Source organism: Eupeodes corollae, chromosome 2 (genome assembly GCF_945859685.1).
Source record: "Eupeodes corollae chromosome 2, idEupCoro1.1, whole genome shotgun sequence".
NCBI lineage: Eukaryota > Metazoa > Arthropoda > Insecta > Diptera > Syrphidae > Eupeodes > Eupeodes corollae.
Genome location: NC_079148.1, coordinates 142,217,069 through 142,234,288, shown reverse-complemented (window position 1 = coordinate 142,234,288; position 17,220 = coordinate 142,217,069). Strand labels below are relative to the sequence as shown.

Genomic DNA, 17,220 nt, shown 5'->3' with positions numbered 1-17,220 from the left:
CTGTCTAGGCCATGTGCCACCTATCACCACTCCTTAATCCTTGCCCGCATTTCAAGCAAGGGTTTGTTGATGCTGATAGCAAAAAAGGATGAATAGCATTCCTCTCTTAATCCATGTACCTACCTAGCACATGTGCCTTGTTTTTGCCATTTTTTCTTTTTTGCTTGGTTTTGTTGTCAGGACTGTTCAAACAAATCAGTGGCGTTCATCGTCAGTTTCTATCTCTCTATCTCTGTATAATATTTTGTTGCAGACATTGAGTAAACAAACATCAGTGGCAGACTTCATATTATCACCATTTAATTGGAATTAAAATACACCCTCGTGCTTCGTTCTTCATGCATATGGCATCATTTGACTCATCGTCTAAATGAATAGAGAACAACAGAGGACAAAAATGTGGGAGGTATTCAGGCTAAGATTGAAACAATAATTAAGTCATTTTTGTTAAAAGAAAATAAGAAAGCTTTGAACTTTGTTTGTTTGATTTTGACACCAAAGATATAAAATTAGAGCTCCAGAAGGTAATGAATAGATTGGCATGGATTTTTGTTTTCTCTTTCATGTTAATCAGGAATTATATTATTAACCTAGTTTATTGTTTTTTAAAGAGAACTGATTTATCTTAAATCAAGATGTTCCTAATAATCTTTGAATACAACGTATGTGTCAGAAGTGAACTGAAGTACGCAAATTGGTATCACGTATCCACTTGATCAACTTTATGATTGGATAGTTTCATTAAGGCTTTGTGGAAGAGAACACACTTTTAGCTTTTTGCTTTAGTTTTCATACGATACAGCTTTTAATGCGTTAAAATTCTAAAAAATCTTAATCATGGGTTTTTTCATTGGTAAAATAAATTAATTTATTTTTTAAGAATCTGTCAAATCACTACTTTGTCTTGTTTTATTGTTAAAATTTTGATTTATTTTTGATCTAAATTAAATTTTCAGTTAGAAAATTATTCGTGAAATTTGACACTTCATTCACCAATCCAAATTTCATGCACAATATTGGCAAACACGCTTCGGCTTCAGCTTCACCTGACGTTTACGAGTTCAGCCACAATGGAGCTTCGACCTAACGTATCGTTTGACAATCGTAAAGAAAAGAACGTAATGTAACGTAATGTGACTCCAAACGGAAGCTCTAGTTCAATTATCTGAACATTTGCTTTGTGTGACAGTTCAACAGCTGTAAAAAATGTCAAAAAACAAAATATTTGCTCTTTGGAGCGATGTAATAATAGAAATGTCATTCAAAGCAACCTCGAAGCAGGCCCACCGTAACGCAGACGAAGCCGAAGCTGATGTGTGTTTGTAATTCAGACATATCTGTCAGTTTGAAGAGTGTGGTTTCTGATTTGGATGAAAACGATTTTCAAAATATTAATTGATAACAATTTTCCTTAAATATGGAAATAATTTCAAACTTTATAAAGCTCGTTCCTTTTCCTAGATGAGAATATTGAAAAGTACAGAAACGATAAAGAATATTAACATAATGACAGTAAAACATCGATTTTCAATTATAAAAATCACTTTTTATTGAAATCAAAATGTACCAATATAAATTTCCCTACGTTTTACGGATATTATAACTTAGAGTGAAACCTCCCGTATTGTCTGTTTTTAATTAAGCAGATTACAGGATTTGTTGAGAAGGCTGCGGACGGAATGAAATGTCAATTTTGACATTTATACCATAGTAAAAATGTTAAAAATCACAAAGAACATTTTGCAACTCATTCATTGCATTCTGTTATGTTATTTCTATTATTTCTATCTTATTTCTATTAGTTTCTTGAATTTTAATTTAATTTTGTATCTTTTGATAGCGTTCAATTTTATGTCAACACATAACTCAAACAGCGTAATAAATCCCCACCACCATTCAAAACCCCACAAAAAATTCCCAATCTCACAAAACAAACATGATCTACTTCAATATTTTACAAATTATGAAACTACAAAACAAAACTAAAATAACGACAATAATAATTGTGTTAACCCCACGAGTATTTGACAATAAAAACAACACCATCAGATCAGAACAGACAAAAATATTCCCACACTCGTCGTCGCGTCGCGTCGTCGTGTCGTGTCGTCGCCTTAAGTCAAAATCAAACCTAACCAACTTGTCGGCAAGTAGTAAAGCAATTTGAATTACAATACTTCCTTTACAAACTTCGGTCTTCTTCGCGGAATGGGGAGATTTGATTGACGAAAAATAGAACACACTGCGGTCATCAAAGATCATCATTTCCATTAGAATTTATGCTGCGTAACAAATAGGTTTGTTACTCAAAGAGATTATATTCGCCCTGAGTCTAAGTCTTGAAGTGATTGCTTGATATAGTTTTTGTTGGCCCATAAAAATACTTCTTTGAATAATACAGAGTTTATATTCATAATTTCATATTAATCGGTGCTTGAGTCTTATTTAAGCCGAGACATGAGACACTTAATGTAAATAGGTGAAGATGTTAGTTTTTGTTTTCTATTTGGATTAACTGTGCTACTTGTCACTAATGACAGGTGTCACTTATCTTTTAGGAATTATAATAGTAATGCAGTCTTGGATAATTTACCTAAGGAATGTTTTTACAAATTTGATAATTCTGTTAGTCATTAGTCTTAATAGGAATGTTTAAGTTTCCTAATTACATGTGACTCAATTTGACGTCTGTCAGGGTCAAGGTGACATAAAGTAGGTCTTGACAGCAATCGTTATTGGAAGTGATATTTTAAAGTGTTTGCTTTAACAAAAACTTAATGTATTTAATATTTGTAAAAATGAACCAACTTAGTTCTTCAATTTGATCTGTCAAAATTCTTATTTGCTTTTTTTGTTTTTTTTTTTTTTTGTACAAGAACATCGATTTATATTTGATTCGTTATCAACTCTTGGCAGACTCACTTAAAGAAAAAATTCTGCTGATGTTAGATTAAGTGATAAATCAAGAATTTAACGAAGAAAGAAATCAATTTTAAAGATTCAACGTTTTTCAAAGAACTAGGAAATAACTTAATTTGTTTGCCATCGGTCGTTGTCATGTGAACGAGGCTTAACTGTCAAAATACACTAAAACTGATGTTACAACTTTAACTGAATATCGATTATCTGTCAATTTACTGAAAAATACAAGTATTCAAAGTTATTCATATATAAAATGTTTTTAACTTTTATAAAATTTACAATCAAGAACTGTGAGTTGAACATACCTTATTTCAAACCGCTGCAGATTTAAATGTATTGATGTTGAACTGAGTATACTGTCGATCTGTCAAAACCTTATCTTATAAATATTTACATTTTTTTAACATCCAATATTTGTAATAATTTCAAGCTGCTTTCAAATAAGCTGATTTCCTGTTAACATTTTTACTGATTGAATTCATCTTTCAAATGTCAAAAAAATCCCCAACAACAAAAAACCTTCAAAGCGTTTTTTTCCCTTCTTGTTTTGTTCTTAAAAGTATTTCGATCCTAATTGAGCCCATCTTTGACAGGCACATTAACATACAAGCACTCATGTGTTAACATCCTCAACCTAAACAACAGTATACGCACATCATTTGTCATTCTTATTCAATGTAACAGTAAACAGCAACAGTACAAGAAGAAGGTTCAAGAAACAACAATAAAACAGCAAAAATGAAGGAAGAAAACAAAAATATCTGATGCGATAAACAAAAGACCAAATCATGTGTAACGCATTATTTTCCACCCTCTCTGTTTGTGTTTAACTGAGGTATATTTTCTGCCACCCCATGCCACCCCTTCCTTTAAAAGAAAGCACACAAACCAACAAACAAACAAACACCCAGATTTACTTATGCGGAATTTTCCATTTTCCATTCAACGATTTTTCACCCCTTAAAACATAAAATCGACTCGACTCTAAATGTCGACACACTGACAGTCAGACGCCAGCGCCAGCGCCATGCTAAACCAAACCAACAACGACAACCATCAGAAGCAGAAGAAACAGCAGCAGCAGCCAGAAGCGCACATAACCGAAAGAACCAACAATAACGCAATGTGGATGGCAATGGCATAAGCACAAGCATAAGCCCAAGCACAAGGCACAAGGTATACAAGTCCCTTTGTTCGACGAGTCAAATCAACCATGCAAGCCCCTCAGGCAGAAGGTTAGTATTGCGGTATCCCCAACCCAACCCAATCCTAACCCTAACCCATTCAACTCTGTTTTCTGCCCCCATACAAAAGCGTAAAGCGCCCCACCAAGACCAAGGGGGGAATAATTCAATGCGACATGAACTTGGCATTCGGGAATAAAGGCGCGCGTGCATATAGCTTGTTGGTAAGGTCATTCATTGCCATTATACTCCATACTCCAACTCCACCTATACCTAGTTTATGGAACTTCACAGAAGAGTATACTGCAAAAACTTCAAATGGGATTTAAGGGTACAACTATACTCGTACATATGTATGTGTGTGTTTTTGTTTTGTTCTTGTTAAATTAAAAGTTGATCTAGGGGCGAACACTATTTTATCCTTCGACGACGACGATAGTGTGTTTTTCTTTTTCTTTGTGTTTCTCTTTTTTAACGAGTAGGTTTATATTCTCAGCTAAATTTCGCTCCACCTGAATAGTTTATTAAGCTTCAAGACCACCAGTATTGCCAACGATGTGATATAATCTTGTTTTGAAAGATGATTTTTTAACATGTTTCAATAAAGTTCTTTCGGTATATGAAGGGATGTGTTCTAAAATGTTTGCTTTAATGGTGTAGGAACACTTTACAAATTTTAAAAAAAAATTAATTTTCTATTTAATGTGTTGAAAACTCCTTAAATAAAATATAATTCGAAAAGCAGTGAGTTAGTTTTCCAATGTGACAAATTTGTACTTTTTCTAAGGGAGGAGGAAAGTGTGAGTCACATTTTTGATCTAAATAAAAGTACAGTGTTTACTGAGATGATATTCCTACTTTTTCTTTGATTTATTCTTATTGACGTCAAATTCCTTAAAAAATTACATTTACATTTCTGTTTTGACAGTTATTAAGCAGTCACTTGAGTTTATCGCCTTACAAAGATCAAATTAATTGATTTTCACTGCTCAAAAAAAAAATCAAAATGGGGTGGCGCAACAGTCCGTTGTGAACCAGGGCCTAGTGACTTACAACTCTCAACCATTCCTGTGTGCGAGTAATGTTGTCAGGAATGGAGGGGACCTACAATTTTATGCCGAATCCGAACGGCTAGTTTGAGAAAGCACTTTTTCATGACAAGAATTACTCTTGAAGGATTTGTCAATTCCTCGCAAGAGGCAGTACCCGCGAAAATTATTTTTTTTTAAATTAAGGTGGCACAGGCAGGGATTGAACCCAAGACCCCTTGCATGACAGTCCAACGCTTTTTTCATTTTTTCACTGCTATTTATCAAAAATCACCTTACTAATTACACCTTAGATGTTTAACCATGATTGTACGAATGGTCCAGAGGAACAAAGTTTTAGGTCCACTTAAAATTATAACACATAAGTTCACTTCTTTGAAAGGCGTGTTTTTTAAGCAGTGTTGAAGTTGTTAGCAACACAATTTTAACTGGCGGCCATCGTGTCAGCTTTTAAGTGATTTATTTTTAGTTTTCAACCTATCCGATAAATAGTGTTTTCCATATGAAAATTAATCAGTATATTTTTGATCTAGAAAAAAAAAACACAAAACACAATTTTCTCTTGCTTTTGCTTTCCATAGGCAAACAAAATTGATTTATTTTTGATTTAAGATCAAATCTGCGGATCTAGATTTTTTGGCAGATTTACCCTGCTCTTCGTGCTAATACTAATACAATTCATTTTTAGCTGTAAGATTAAAATAATCCATTTTCTTTTATTTGTTATATATTTCGGTTGGAAAGAGTTTTGCTATCAAACAAGCAAATGTAATAAAATATGGAAGCAATCAACTCCATCTTCTTCTTGTGAAAATGAATTAACTGCTAAAGATTTGTTTGATATGATGAGAAGTCTAGCAATGAAGCCAAGTATCTTGGTCTGATATTGCACAACAAATTAAGTTGGAAACTTAATATTCAGGAAAAAGTTAAATTAGCTACAGTAGCTCTTTTCCTTTACAAGAAAGCCATAGGAAGTAAATGGGGTTTTCAACCTCGTTTAACCTATTGGCTATACACATCGGTCATCCGACCAATACTTATGTACGGCGTTGCAGTATGGTGGACTGCATTGGAGAATGTCACTTACTCGTACTTCGAAAAACTCAGCAGAGTCCAACACACTGCATGTCTCTGCATAAGCGGGGCATTAAGAACCACAACCTTAGCAGCGTTAGACACTGTCCTCCATCTGACACTTCTCGGCTATAATACTCCACGCCTCATCATTTATACCAAAGTACGTAGACTACACTATTCCTAAACCCCTATTTGGAAAAAACTTCCAGGTATCCATTCCATCCAGAGATGAATGGGAAGACAAAAAACTCCTGGATGACAAATGCATCCATTTTTATACAGATGGATCCAAGATGGAGGGAGTTGGTGGTGGTGTGCACTCAGGAAAGCTTAATCTAAGCATCTCATTCCGCCAACCTAATCATTGTAGTGTCTTCCAAGCAGACATTTTAGCGATCAAAGAGGTTCTCCCCTGGCTAAGAGAAAACGTGATATCAACTCCTGATATCCGCATCTTCTTTTACAGTCAGGCTATCAAATCTCTTGACGGTGTCTAAACCATATCTCTAACGGCCCTCGAGTTTTGATCGCCTCTTATCGGAGATGGCGCAGCAGTTTAACATTCACCTCTGTTGGGTGCCGGGCCACAGAGACATCACAGGAAATTGTAGAGCCGATAAACTCCCTAAAAATGGAACCGACATACTTATTTCACCTGAAAGGGAGAAGATAGGTATACCGATAGCTGCATGTAAACTTCTGCTAAAAGAAACAGGTTTTGCGGTAACAAACTCTATGTGGCACAATTTAACAAACAACTCATATGGCTTTCACTTCACCTGAAGCGTTCTAAAGACTTGGTATCTCAAAGCAGACTTCATATTAGCTTCCTTACGGGGCACTGTCCTATAGACGGACACGCAATACGACTTGGTGTAGCCTCAAGTGACTTCTGCAGGAGCTGTATTGACGAGGAAGAAGAAGAAACAATCTCTAACCTCCTCTGCACTTGCCTTGCTCTTTCTTTGACTAAGATTTTAAATATTTCCTTTGTTTTATAAAAAGCTCAAAATGGTTCGGCTAGTGGGAAGTAATTCTCTAGATTCATGTGGTATCACAATGAGCCGTTTCTTTTGGCCTAAGTGTGTGGATTATGAATCCGCAGCCACTTTAACCTAACCCAACCTATGAGAAGTTTATTTAAAAAGGAAAACAAAAATCATGTATAAGACTTTGTCAAGGATGTTGTAAAGAAATATTCCGAAAAGTAAGATAAGTGATAAACAGTAAGCCTGCCTTAAAAATAAATAAATTAAGTGGCGTAACAGCTCTTAGAAAACTATGGCCCAGTGACTTACAAATCTCAACCATTCCTTAGGAAATTAGGAACTTTTAAGTGAAACTGTCAACAAATAAACATGTACAAAACTTCAAGAAAAAAGAACAGGCATAAGTACATTATTAAATACAATTAAACAAAACATAGAAAAGTTTTAATTTCGAATATTTCTCTTTTTCAAGTTCATACAGAATTTTAAGAAAGTTTAATTGGAAATTTGACAGCTCTTCTTCACTTGTTTGCACACAAACAAAGTTATTCTAATTCAATGGCAAACAAACTTATTCGAATTGTGTTCTATTCGCTACAAAAACGATGAACTTTTGACAGGAAACTGTTGGAAAACCCTGTTGGTTTTTAATCCATACATTTTGAATCAGATTCATTTTATTATCGTTTACAATTTATTGTAAAAAACTTTTCCACATAAGTTCCAAAGCCACTTCAAAATTCGTTCTTTTTATTTCCATACTTTTTGAACACACTCATCAATTCACGATAATTGCGGTTGCAACTGACGTTTTAACTTATAATCAGAGTGACAGCTAGGTTTGTTTGTCTACTTTTTTCAATCCTATTCTTCTCAAGAAATTGATTTTCAGAAATCAACAATTGTTGGCAATAATGGCAGCAGAGTTATTTTCATTTTATTTGTTGCTTTTTTTATGTTTCCCCAGTCGCACTAGATTTTTTATTGTTTCTCTGTTTTGTTCCAGAATAATCGTCCTTGCTTATTGCCTTACGTCAAAATGGGGGTGATTGTTCTTTACCTTGTGTGTTGTGTTGAGCATTTTATTTATTTACAAAAACATATAGAGAGTATAGGATTTTGTATCTTGTTGATTTTGTTCCATAGCAGCCGTAGCTCAAGCTCGCATTTGCGCGAAAAGTGCCTTTGTTTGACAGAATATAGTCTTGTCGATATCAATACGAAAAAAAAGTAGTTTTCCATTTTTATTTTGTGTGCAAAAGTGTGATAGACATCAATGTTCGTATAGATACGAGTATGTACCTATACATAGTTAGTGACGAAGGACATCACGATGTCTTATGCATGCTGTGCCTGTGTTTTTCCTGTGGGGTGGTAGGTTGGTGTAATTTCCATTTCTGCATCAATGTAAAGGTTCAATGAACTTATATAAATAAAGTTGGGAAAAATGCGAGAGGGTGGTGCTACTTATTGACAATAATCAGTGATACACAAGTCTCGATTGAAGGGTAGGTGTCTTAAATGTACATAAGTACAGAGAAATATAAGTTACATTGTATGTACTGCAGTCTTGTAATGCATTTGAGAAGATTAAAAAGATATCCTGGGACGGGGTGGATGTTTTGTAATTTATTTGACACTTCGGATTGTTTTTCTGACACATAATCAGCTTAAAAGAGATTGGTGGATTTATTGGTGAATAGAAATTCGTGTCAGTTAATCGGCAAGAAGCTTTACTTTTGTTGTATTTTTTTTTATATTTTAAGGTGAAAAGCAAATAATGTGACATTGAGAAGAAGATTTGAATGTTTTTTTAATGATTCTATTGGTTTGCAGAAAGTTCATTGTATAAGCCTACAAGAATCTTGAAAAACAATTACCACACTCTTTAAGATTCTTAAGAATTCTGAAGCAAATAAATATATACAACAATGTTTTAAAGGTTTTTAAATCCAAATGTCAAATGCAAGAATTTTAGCTTTTTATTGTTCGATCCCACAATGAAAAACTGGCACTTGCACATGAGAGCGAACAACGAATGGACGCACAAACGTGATTTTACACATTTCAAAAAGTCAATTTTTTCAAACAAAAACTAATTTAAATTATAAGAAACCAATTGACACTTATGTTAGGATAATAAAATTTGCACTTTGTTTTCTAAAACAAGACAATTTGGTAGAAACAACAGATCTTTTATAAAAGCGACCATTTTTTGAAACATTTTTAAAAAAAAGTTGAAGACTTTTAAAACAATGAAAACTTTAAGAATTTCTGACAGATGTTTGATAGAAATTGGAAAAAAGTTATGAGTATTTCATTCCTTTTCTTTAAACGCAATTTTTTCAAGATGAAATACATAAGCGACATTTTCTAAGAAGGGAGGAAGGTTTTTATATGTAAACGAAAAATCAATTTCAAAATTACCCGTGTTTTGTTTGAAAATCTATCAATAGTATAGTAGGATCTTACACGAATAACAAAAACATTATCCATAGTATGAATAACACCGATAAAAGTTAGAGTAGAATCTTACTATGGATGGGTTTTTGACATTTATACGAGTCTCGGATGGATCTTATGTGATTTCGTTCTCAAATGTTGGTACGATTGATATTGCATTCGTATCTCGACGGCTGTGTTCGTTGAGTAGTTGTACATTTCGAATTATGTATGTGTTTTCTTTTGGGGAAAAAATCAATCTATTACTGTTGATGTTATTTAGTTTTGTTAATGTTTAGTTTTGTTAAATAGACTAACTGGGCTTATTTTGCAAGAGAAAACAATAGAAAAGATAATTAAGTTTTTCTATGTTTCCACAAAAGGTTTATCATAGCTAAGATTAAATAAATCTTTTTGAGAACAAACCCTCTCCTTAAAGCAATTGTTAAATGAATTTTTTTTTATAGAATCTAAATTTCCAGATGTTTTCTTACCATTTATTCTCGAAAATTGTCTATTTTATTATTTTTAGTTAGTTTTTTTGCTAAGTAAATTTTGACATTTGATTTTCACAAAACTTTCTTCCATTTTTGTGTATTTTTATTATTATTCTGACAGATAGATACAACCGATATACTGGGTTATTGTTACTACGGTGCCCGGTGAAATTTAAGTTAAAAAAAATTGTTTGTAGTATTAGTTTTAAGAACGATTTTTTTAGAGAACGATACCAGTTATTAAGCCCAAGTCAAAATTATTGTTTTTCTTCAAATTTTTGTACTGATTTTAGAAATAATTTCGTGCTATTTTTTTTATAAAAAAAAATTAAAAGCGGCCTGCAATTTTTGAAAGTTATGATAATCGTTCTAATTTGTCAAACAAAATGAGGCTGTGTCAATTAAAAATATTCAAATAATCAATTTGCTAATTAAAAGAACTTGAAAGAGTAAACAATATTTCTATGAGGAGTAGTTTCTACTTTGAAGGTTTTCAAGAAAATTTAATATTTAGGTTTTATTTTGATGTAAAAACTGTCAAAGGAATTTTCAAAATGTTTGAAGTTTGAAGTCGATGTCTTTTTTTCCCAAGATAATTGATTAAAATTTACAAGTTTTTAGTTGCCTTTTTAAAAAAAGTTTTCAATTGGATTTTTTCAAAATTAACTTTAAATGTTAACAACAATATTTTGCATATGATTCAATAATTTTGATTCAACTAATTTTCTTAGCTTTTCTTGGAAGTATCTATTTTTTCAAAAAAAAAGTCATTTCAATACTTTTAAAAATGTAAAAATATGTCAAAAAAATTGTTTTTCCATGCTTTAAATTATTTTGAAATCAATATTATTTTACTTTCGCAAAAATTATGGTAACAAATATTTTTGTTTCAGATTTTTGGATTGTAAGAAAAATGCCAGTTGAATTTTTTAAAAGTTTATATCAATTTGGTTTCACATAAAAACGACTTTAAAATATCGAACTAGAAAAGACATTAGTGAAATTTTAATAAAATCCAATTTACAAATTGTTTTCCAATACCAAAAATATGATTGAAATGGTTTTAAATCTCGAATATCTCAACATAAACAAGATTATGTATCTGGTTTTTGATTTCATGCTTTTCGAATCCCCCTAAATGAGAATTTGACAGTACAATTTGCAAGTTTTAAGAGCAAGAGCTTGTACCCTTGACAAAAAAAAAGCTTAAGGTGATACAGGCAGGGATTGAACCCAAAGAGTCCTACACACTAACCATCACCCCAAGGATACTTCTGGGAAGTTATCAGCGATTATTTAAAATATATGAGAAGTTGTCATGAACCATATTAGAAGTGATCAATATGAATATAATTTATTATTTAAAAATCCAAGGAACGTTTTTTTTATAAAACGAAAAAACTGAAAAAAAAATTTGTCACCTCGAAAATTTTACGTGTACAAAATGATTTCATCTCCAAGATAATTTTGTGCTACGAAAAATAGCGTTTGAAACATTCAGTAAAATTTTGAGAAAAAATCGAATTGACAGTTTAAAAAAAAACTAAAAACCTAAAAAAAAATTAAAAAAAGTTTATAAAAATTTGTTTTCAATATAAATATCTTTTAAAAACTTTGAGATATTGGTTTCAAACTACCAATCTCTTTTAAAAAATATTGCTGTCGATACTCAGTAAAATTTTGAGAAAAATTGAATTGACAGTTTTTTACAAAAAATAAAAAAATAAAAGAAAATTTAACAAAAGACAGTAAAAATTGATTTCCGGATCAAATATGTTTTCAAAACTTTGAGATATTGGCTTTGAATTACTTTTATCTTTTAAAAATTTTAATTGTCATCATTTAGTAAAATTTTGAAAACATCGATTTGAAAATTATTTTAACAAAAAAACTAAAAAAGTAAAAAAAATGAACAAAAGTTGTTAAAAATTGATTTTCGGCACAAATATCTTTTCAAAAATTTGAGATTATGGCTTCCAACTAATTTTATGTTATAAGAAATATTTGTTTCAACATTTGGAAAAATTTTGAGAATTGACAGTTTTCTTACAAAAAACAAAAACTTAAAAGAAAATTTAGCAAAAGTTTGTAAAAATTGGTTTTCGACAAAAATATCTTTTAAAAAATTGAGATAATGACTTTAAACAAATTTTTACTTAAAAGAAATATTGTTTTCAGCATTTGGACAAATTTTGAGAAAAATCGAATTGACAGTTTTGTTTACAAAAAAATAAAAACCTAAAAAAAAACAATATTAAAAGTTGGTACAAATTTACTTTCAACTCCAATAGCTTTTCAAAAATTAAAAATATTGTCTCCAAAAAAAATAAAATCTACAAAAAATAGTACCTACGCAAATTTGGTAAAAATTGATGTTCAGTTCTTGAAATCTCTCAAATTATTAATTTGTAAAAATTTAAGAAATGCTACTAAAACTGGTAAACATTTGTTTTCGACTTAAAATCTATTTAACAAAACTAGATTTTCAAACTAAACCGTTTTTTGATATGAAAAATGTTGTTGGTAATTTTAAAATTTTTAAGAATAATTCAGCTGCCAAGTTTTTTAACCCAACATGAATACCTACAAACTTTTAAGAAAAATCGACAGACAGGATGGGAAGTTATCAGTGTGGGTCGCATCACAGCCTCTTTTTTAAAATAGTTACGGTTCTGTAGAGACTTTTAATAAGAATGTTTACAATTTAATTGGAGCTAATATTCCTTTTTTTGAAACATTGATTTAACTTTTTCGAAACCTTTTTCTGCATATTTTGAATATGTAATGTCTTCAGAATTCTTCTTTAGATATAGATGAAAAAAAAAATATAAGGAGGTAAGAATTTAGATTCTAGGAATTTTGCAAATCTGTGAATTTAAAAAGTATTAAACTTATCAAATTACTTAATGACTTTTAATGGGGAAATAAATATGAATCCCGATATTGAGGGACCAAGTCCTGTCTTTTTTCCACTGACGCTATAGATGACATAATTTTTTTTTCCAAAAAATCAAATGTGCATTTCTGGAAACTAAAACAATTTGCCGCTAGTTGACTTGGATTATTTTTTTCAATATGACGAAAAAATACTTTTCCAGGATTTTTGGGAACTCTGGGTTATAATTGAAGACACTTTTCTAAAAAAAAAAACATCCAACATTTCATTTTGTGCGTACTGAATTTCGTCTGAACATCATAATCACCACACAAAATATTTACCTATTGGTATTCTTAATAATTGCACCAATAAATTGAAAAGAAAGACCGAAAATATGCTTCAAACACTTGAAAATCTTTAATTAAATACAATGGTTTACTCTGGCGTATACGTAGGTATTTTTTATTTCTTAAATGTAAGTTTTCGCGCCACTAAAAAAAAGTGATAGTTATTTTAATGTGGAACCAGCTAACTTCTCTTAAGTCCAATATTTAAGGATTCAATAACCATTAAATACTAAAAATTTGTGTGTTTGATTGATCCTTTAAAAAGGAAATAAGGAAAATTTAAGTTTTTGTTTACATTTAAAGATTGTGAAAAAATCAACCTTCTATTTTATTGATCTATACTTAAATCGTTACCATTAAAAAAGTCCTCAAGATAAGCTTAAAACTAAAATCCTACCAATATATTACTTAAAGGAATAATTTAATTCTTCAAATTTTATATCTTTAGCTGTTTTTATGAATTCCAGAACAATCGTTTCTCCTTCTGGTCGATAACAGAATACCGATTTCCACTTGATAACGTTTAAGAATAACACTTAATGCCTTACAATTTATTACATAACTTAAATTTATTTCAAGTTTATCTTAAATCTATGCAATAAATTTCCTACTCGTTCCATAATCTACAATAAAAGTTATATCTTTTCTCTTTCCAACCCCAAATATGTTCATTGGAATAAATCTTAATTACAATTAAGACAGCAAGTATCAAGCTTTTAAAAGGGTATTCATGTTTTCGCACTTCAATGGACTTCCTCTTCCTTTAAACCTCTACTTCCATTGCATATTGCCTGCCATTAACTATACTATAAGAACCTACATATATACATAGATAGAGGTAGAAGGAGTACCTATGATATTTATATTGTACCTATATTTATATAATACCTATATAAACCGTCTATACCTTATGTACAATCGTTTCACAGAGTAATAATATTAAAATTAACGAGCAAAACAACTTTAATGAATGAAATAAATTATGAAAAACTTCTCCACAATGTCCTTTATACACATTCATCGAAATTTCGCCCCATCATCTACAATCTACATAAAGGTACGACTACATGAACACTCTGCCTGCGCTGAGCTGCGTCTAGAAACTACAAACCGTTAAAAAAGCCGGCTAGGGAGTAATTTCTTCTCTTGCGGTATATCCACCGCATCATACGGATATGGTGGTGTACCTCTATGTACATATCCTTATACCTTATAGGACCATAATCATATTCAATGAGAGCGAGAGCCCAGGATTGACGTCATAAAATTACATGCAAAACAAAAAAAAAAACGAAAAAAAAGGACACGATATACGGTACCTGCGTAGATGTAATCCTTTGTAGTATTCCAACCCCGGTATTTGAAATAATTGTGCTCGTTGAAATATTCGTAGGCGGCTGCTGGTGGAAGTGTGAATATTGTTGGTTAGGTTTCCCCATCACTGATATACTACCATTACCCCCTCCTCCACCACCTCCTCCTCCCCCTGTTCCACCTCCAGCATGAGGTTGTGGTTCTCTTGATCCTTGTGACATTTCAACTGCAGTAGCAATTTTTACTTTTGTTTTTTTTTTGTTTTACTTTTTTATTTTTACTTGACTTGATTTGTATTTAAATTTTTTCCTTAACTTGAAATACTTGAGATTGTATTCAATTTTTATTTGAAAAAGGATGGAAAAAAAAACAACTCACGCAATTATTATCGCAAGAAAAACACTTCACACGATGCAAAATAAGCACCGATTACCCGACATTTGCTTTTAAACTTCTTTATCGACTTCCGGTTGTTAATTGTTGCGAAAATATTTAAATTCTTAGTTACCGACGAAAGATGGACGTTTTGTGTAATCTGTAACAATTGTGTAGATTTTTTTTAGGAATCTTTATGACTTTTTACCGGAACTTGACGAAATTGTGTGCACGGATTCAGACAGGACTTATGGAGAACTGATGTGCTTGGTGATGGTTCTGAAAATCTCAACCCGAACGAATCGGGTTGTTATCCTGGCAAAAATAAAAAAAGAAAATTGAGAGCATCAGACTCTGCGAAAAGGGGAAGAATACACGAGTATATCCATCGTCATCGTGGTTGTCGTTGTTCTTCTGGATGGGGTGCGTCGTCATGCGCTGAAGGTGTATAGCTTAAAGTTTCACCATCTAACTTCGCTGTAAAAGAGATAAGTTGAAGTTCCTTGGAGTACAGAACCTAGAGAAGCTTGAACTTTCGCTGTTGTGCCTTTTTTTGTGAGTGAGTGTTCTTTTGCAAAAAATGAATGAAAAAAAACCAGGGTACTGGCGAGGTTTTTGGGGAAAACGGAATGCTGACCAAAGTCAAGATTACTATATGTTTCCAAAGTGGATCCATAAGAGAGCAATCAATTTTGTTTTCTGTTGGTATTTATTTTTATAGGAGAACGAGTGTGTAGGTGATGTAGTCTAGAGTTTATTTTATCAGCATTACCGACACAAAATTATATTTATTTGCAGTGCGGTGCCTCATGTGTTCTGTCTTTTTGGTCTCCAAAGTCTCGAAAATTGTTCGAACCGAACACTCATTCTCGATTCCAAGGACGAACTTTTTGAGGATAATCAATTTTCGAATGTTACAATTTTTGTTTGAGGGTTCGTGCGGGATAGTGTATGTGCTGTATTGTCATTAAAGTTATACAAGAAGTGGTTTATGTGACGAGATTAACACTGGGAGGGGCAATAGGGGGAGGGGGTTTGGGTGTATTTTGCAATTAGTTAACAATATGTTTTGATTATCTAGACAATATTTAATGAAAAGGGCCATCACGACAAGGAAACGACAACGCAAAGACGACCAAGACGAAGAAGTTTTGAAGACGAATCTTAATTGGGCAATATGTGTGCTCGATAAGGATTATAGTAGGTTTATTTTTTATTTCTTACTCTTCTTCTAGAGGATTGGCCCATTCAAGGCTTGTTATTAGAAATGGAGTGAAAGTGGTTTTAGTTAAGTGATTATGAACGGAAGGTTGTTTGATTGAATTGCACGCAATTTTCTTGGAAAAAAGTAGATTAAGGTCATTGAAGGACTTAACTGGATACGTTTTGTTATAAATTCATTGATGGAGGCTTAAAAGACTTTAGCAATTCAAATAAGAAATCAATAATATCCAAGTATAATAGGCAACAAATTAGTTTCATTTTATGGTTGAGGAGATAGACGTTTCGTATCTTAAAAGGACAATCATACAACATAGTTTTGAATTAAGGAATATTTATAAAAATGTGTCCACATTTCAGAGTAAAGTTTTGTTGATTGACAAATAAGTCGAAAACTATAGCTTTTTTTGAAAAAAAATTAGGCACATTTTAATATTTAAATATCGAAACTTTTGCGGATTGTTAATGCGTGTTTGCAATAATTATATAATGTACGCCATCCTAGTCCTCCCTTTAATATTTCGCAAAGTTTGCTTTTTCCAAAGTATTTCATTCTAGTGTTTGCCAAAGCAGGACAACTGTCAGATCGGAAGTGCTAAAATTTGGACATAAAAAAGCTTTTAAATGTTTCTTAGCTTAAATGCAAGTTCTGGGATTACCTTGGTCTTGATCTGCGGTTTTATAAAAGAGGTCGTATTGGTTGTCTCTCAGGCTTCGCACTTTGAGGCCGTTTATCCAGGGTTCTTGGATAACTCCAAAGTCGAAGTTTTCCTCCCCAAGGAAAACTCTCAGATAATCTGAAGCACACTTAGAGGGCTTCAGATTAATCTGGATGACCTTCAGCGCGTTTTTAATTATCTTTAGCTGCAGAGCTAGGGCCCGGCAACTCGCTGGGGACCTCGACTCCGCTGACAACATCGTC

General features: G+C 32.1%; 1 protein-coding gene across 1 annotated transcript in view; it reads right to left on the bottom strand.

Annotated features, from left to right (window-relative positions):
* The window catches only part of LOC129944451 (breast cancer anti-estrogen resistance protein 1), a 159,453-nt gene extending 144,141 nt beyond the window's left edge, over nucleotides 1-15,312 (bottom strand). The window contains exon 1 of the mRNA XM_056053881.1: nucleotides 14,708-15,312. Within this exon, the coding sequence (XP_055909856.1) occupies nucleotides 14,708-14,923 (216 nt within the window). The 5' untranslated portion in view covers nucleotides 14,924-15,312. The remainder of the gene's footprint in view (nucleotides 1-14,707) is intronic.
* Between the last annotated feature and the right edge of the window lie 1,908 nt (nucleotides 15,313-17,220).